The following is a 4820-nucleotide window of genomic DNA, read 5'->3' on the forward strand; positions in this document are numbered from 1 at the left end:
TTTTTGCGGGAGCGGGCGGGAGCGGGACAAAAAGACGCGGGAGCGGGCGGGAGCGGGTTTAAAAAAACAGTCCCGCGCAGACCTCTATACTCAACTTTTACACTTTCATCTAAACTGCACACTTTACACTCAAACACTAGCTAGTATTAGTAACCAGTGTGCAATTGTGATGCAGCTATTGTCTACTCAACTGAGATTTCACTTTATTATTTATCATCATTTAGGTTGTATTTGTGCCAATCTAGCATCAGTGCAGTGCATGTGTCTGGTAAGTCCATTGGCCTGGATCCAATCTATCTGGATTTGGTCTTTTGTAAGTAAAATAATGTGATCTGACTACACAATCTACACAATAGGAAGGGGAAGTCAAAAATCCCCAACACCAGCAGTCTGTCCAACGAGCGTCACGATGTAGAAGAAGTTCTCCTTCCTCCTGTTTACATTTTCAACATGTTGGACTGATATTAAGTGAAAACATTTACGCTGTGAAGTTTTGACATAGAAATGATGCGTTTTTTCATTAACCCTTAAAGCCTAGGTTTATTATTCAGTTTATTCATTTTAGTGTGAATTATTTGGTAACCATTTAGTTTAGCATGTGCTGCGGAGTCCCTCAGGGTCCTGTTTTTAGGCCTATGAAATTGATGTTAAATATGACAGTAATGTAGTTGGAAGTATGAAATGTTAAAATTAAAAGTGGGTGGAAGTTTTTGTTTTTGTCTTGGTTATTTTTATATATCTGCATAACTCCTCTATTTATATTAACACAAAAGCATCACCTGTTTTTATTGTCATATGCTGTAAAAATACATTAAAGTTTCCAGGAAGGTTAGCCTGTAACATTACAGAAGTATTGTTCCTGGAATGTTCTGAAAACATGTGCTATAATGACGGTTAAAGATTCGCAAAACACAAAATGAAAACATAGACACAAATGGTGTTGCAGTAACATTTTCAGAACGTTTAAAAACATTGAACAAAAAGGTTTAATTAATTGTAAAGTTCAGAAAATGTTCTACTAAGCAAAACTTGTTAGATGTTAGATGTGTTATGTGTTAAGTACGGTGTTTTTAGTGATGTATTTAGTTGTATAAAGTGTTACAAGATGACATTTTGTGAACAAGACACAAACAGCCCAAAGTTATCTTTTGACATTTGGCATTTATTTCATAATTTTTGGTTAATTAGGAATAAATCCAACAACATTCTCTGGCAACACTTCTCGTACCTGGACAAGGTTTGATAAATAAGTACAAAATACATTGTTAATATAACTTTTTTTCTCAATAAATACTTAATAAATACTTATATAAGTTTGTACAATTACAAAATAATAACAAATGCAAATGAAAGCAAATGAAAATAGAGAAATACTGTAATGTTACAATCCCTGATAATGAAAATAAACAAGTGTTGAATACGGACCCAACTCAGACAGGTCGTTGTCCAACAGATAATAAATCATAAATACATTGATTTAAGATTTGTCGTGTGCTGGGGGACAGCAATTTCTTAAAAAATAGAAATAAAAACATTTTGATATAAAAGTCAGAACAGGCACATGATGAGATCATAATGCTTTGGTTAAATGCTACATTTCTCCCAGTTCATGATGTGTAAAGTGCATTTTTTAGTGAGTATGTCTGTATAGCTAATCATTAGCATTGCTTTTTTGTTTCAAGTTTGTCACATTGCTGGTTTAGGATCGTTTCTGTTGTGTCAGCTGAAGGTTAAGGAATGATTGTATAGGCCCGAGCTCAGCTCGAGTCCTTTTATCACTGTTTGCGGATTCTGCCCAGTGTTTTTATCTGTTTTGCAGAACAGAAACTGCACAGCCAAGCAAGCAGAATGGAAGACATGAGGGTAGAGTACAAAATCAAAGACAATACCATTTTAAAAACAGAGCTACATAGCTTTGTTTGGATTGTTTGGACTGCACAGCAAAGCCCCCAGTACCGAGCATACTCATCCAGTGGGTTCTTTCAGTTAGTCATTGACTGGACTGAAGATCAGCCTTAGATCAACACTCGACTGTGGACCGTGCTGTGCCTGGATCAGCATTAAAATAAAAAAAGTCCCTGGTCTGTTATTTGATTTTTAAGGCAAATTAACAACAGTACTAGCCTATCATTATCAGTATTATTACTACAGTTAAGAGCTGGTGATGTCTTACAGCCCTCGTAAAGCACATCGATTGACTGGGGAACTTTTTTGTGTGTATATTCCATGTTTTACACTTTTTAGTCCTCTATTCAGAAACTGACATCCGGGCGAAGACGGTGAGGCGCTTGCCGCTTGCACTGTCGAAGGTTGGTGACTCTGAGCCGCTGCTGCTGTAGCTCTCACGGTCTGACAGTGAGTCGTCAGAGGGGAAGCGCTGCATGGTGAGTCGGTTCTCTTTGCCGTGCGGTGCCGCCGTGGCCTGGAAGCTGTTTCCGTTGCCATTTCCGTGGCCATGGCACACGCAGCAGGATGACCTGCGAGGCTGCATCTCTGCGGTGATGACAGCCCCGCCCCTCCTCACCTGCGGGAAGGTGAACATGTCACGGGAGGCGTCAGAAAAGACAGGAGACAGGATGCCGGAATCTGCTGGTGGTGGTGAGACAGAAGGGGCACGCGTGAAGCCGGTGGGCTCGTAGGAGGTTGGGGGAGAAGCACTGCGAGCTCCGAGGAAGCCGGCGAAGCTGACACTCTGGCGGAGGAGCCGTGGGTGCTGTGTGGGGATCTGGTGCGAGTGCTGGCTGCTCCTGCGGTCGGAGGCTTTATCTTCATGGATGAAGTGGCAGCGGCTTCCGTACGGGCAGTATCCGAAGTTGTAGAAGGTGCGGCACGCCTCCGTCTTGTACTTGGGGTGCCGGTAGAGACCGCGCAGCTCGTTCTCGCCATGGGCGAACTGGCACTTGTTGCCGTACTTGCAGGTGCCGTGCTCCTGGAAGCTGCGGCACAACTCTGTCTTGTAGCGGTTGGACGGCTGTGGTGCCAGTGGGGGGAAGCCGGGTGGAGGAGGCACTTCAGCAGCCTTGGGTTTGCCAAAGGCGGGCAGGGAGGTGAGGCTGTCAGTGAGGCTCATGGATCGGTCCGCCCGGTAGGGCAACTGGGGGGTGCTAGGCGAGTTCTCGCTCCAGATGTCGAAAGGCCACTCATCGCTCAACTGCTCAGAGCTCAGGCTCTTGGCAGAGAAAAGCGATGGTCGGTGGGGCGGAGTCGGTTTGACGTGCTCCTGGAGGAAGTGGTCGTTTAAACCAATGTTGACCAGATTCTGAAAGAAAGGAAAGACAAAATAGAAGTTTAAATAAACTGTAACAAATACTACAAAGAAGTGTTTGAAGTGTTTTCACTGCCACAGGAAACTCCACAACTCCAAGGGCTAAGCTGAACTGCCACGTAGATAGATATATAGATATACAGACACATAAGTGCAGCTTCCCAGACAGGAATGCCTAAGCCTAGTCTTTACAGCTTTTTAAATAGATATTGTTTGATTCAAATTAAATTATGTCTAGAACCAGGCATAATCCCTATCGGGGAAACTGCCATATAATAGATAAATATTTTGTTAATGATCTCAATAGAAATTAAGGCAAACAATAGATTTAAACAACAAAAAAAACTATCAAACAAAAACACATACACACTCCCAAATAAAGAATAGATACATACAGCCTATATAAAATATATAAAAACATTAGTAGAACAGTGAGTACAGTAGCCTACAGTTGCAATCATCTTATGCAGGCAAATATAAAAGTAACTAAGATATATATACTTTAGCTACTATTGATCCTGAAGATCAATAAGAGACATTAAGACATCCAAATATTTTGAAAAAAAAACACAATGACATACAAAATACAGCAGGCGAACACACACTTAGAGGAACATTAAGTAGCCTAGATGTTGCAATCAAACAAAACTAGATACATAACTTTAACTATAACTGACTAACAGAGATATACAGAGGCTGATTCTACAGAAATAAAAGTATCCAGTAGACTGAAACAACACAACAAGGCACAAAATACACCCAGAGAAAACTCAGAGAAACAACAGACACCCGTAACCTGTAGAAAGTGTATAAAACCTACATAATTAGCTATTTTTTTCGAGCTTTCTAAACTCCAGAGCTGCTGCTGGCCTCAGCCGGCCGCTGAGTGTAAAATACCGCTGAATTTGCGGCGATTCTTACCATCAGAATATCATCGTACGTGTCAGACATGCTGGCTGAAGTTCTGTTCGGTAAAAGTGAGGACAGTCTGGGTGAGAACTCGCCCGGTTCTGTGAGCGGGAGTGAGCTGTGAGGCGCTCTGTGAGGCTCTGGAAGCGGAGCTGCGGGTTTTATGAGCTTGGCTCCTTCACGAGCCCGGGCCAGGGGGCGGGGCCGGGGGTGTGGGCGGGGCCGGGAGTGTGGGCGGGGTCCAGTTCCCGGAGCGCCCGCCCCCTCACATACTCTCTCTCTCTTCTCACACACACACGTTCATACACACGCTAGTAAACTTGTGTGTGTGTGATTGAGTGTGTGTTTAGTTTCGAGCAGTGGGAGAACCTGGGAGCGCTTTACCGGAACCGCCGCCGCGACTCTCCCGCGCGCCCGGAGTGGGGAAGGTTTATTATTTCATATAGATACAGATAATCACCCCCCCACCCCCGAGCCTGTGATCATCACAACCTATCACATCACAGCTCTATACCCCCCCCCCCAAACTGTGATCATCACATTACAGCTCTATACCCCTCTCTCTCTATTACTAAACAAGATTTAAACAGAATGACGTGCCATGACGTAACGACGTCACACCCAAGACAGGAAAAAACACTAAATA

The 4820-nt window shown here is 43.2% G+C and overlaps 1 protein-coding gene across 1 annotated transcript; it reads right to left on the reverse strand.

Moving 5' to 3' along the window:
- Positions 1-1141: 1141 nt before the first annotated feature.
- Positions 1142-4335, reverse strand: zgc:162730 (uncharacterized protein LOC564559 homolog). Its single transcript, XM_007234509.4, has 2 exons — positions 4187-4335; positions 1142-3259 (listed from the first exon to the last, which is right to left on the reverse strand). The coding sequence occupies exons 1-2, from the start codon at positions 4214-4216 to the stop codon at positions 2249-2251; spliced, it is 1041 nt and encodes a 346-aa protein (XP_007234571.3). The 5' UTR covers positions 4217-4335; the 3' UTR covers positions 1142-2248.
- Between the last annotated feature and the right edge of the window lie 485 nt (positions 4336-4820).

The sequence above is a fragment of the Astyanax mexicanus genome, chromosome 18, assembly GCF_023375975.1.
Source record: "Astyanax mexicanus isolate ESR-SI-001 chromosome 18, AstMex3_surface, whole genome shotgun sequence".
Lineage (NCBI taxonomy): Eukaryota > Metazoa > Chordata > Actinopteri > Characiformes > Acestrorhamphidae > Astyanax > Astyanax mexicanus.

Coding starts and splice junctions, on each gene's coding strand:
- zgc:162730 (XM_007234509.4), bottom strand. CDS start 4,216: ATGTCTGACACGTACGATGATATTCTGATG. Junction 3,260..4,186: donor CGTACGATGATATTCTGATG/GTAAGAATCGCC, acceptor CCTTTCTTTCAG/AATCTGGTCAACATTGGTTT.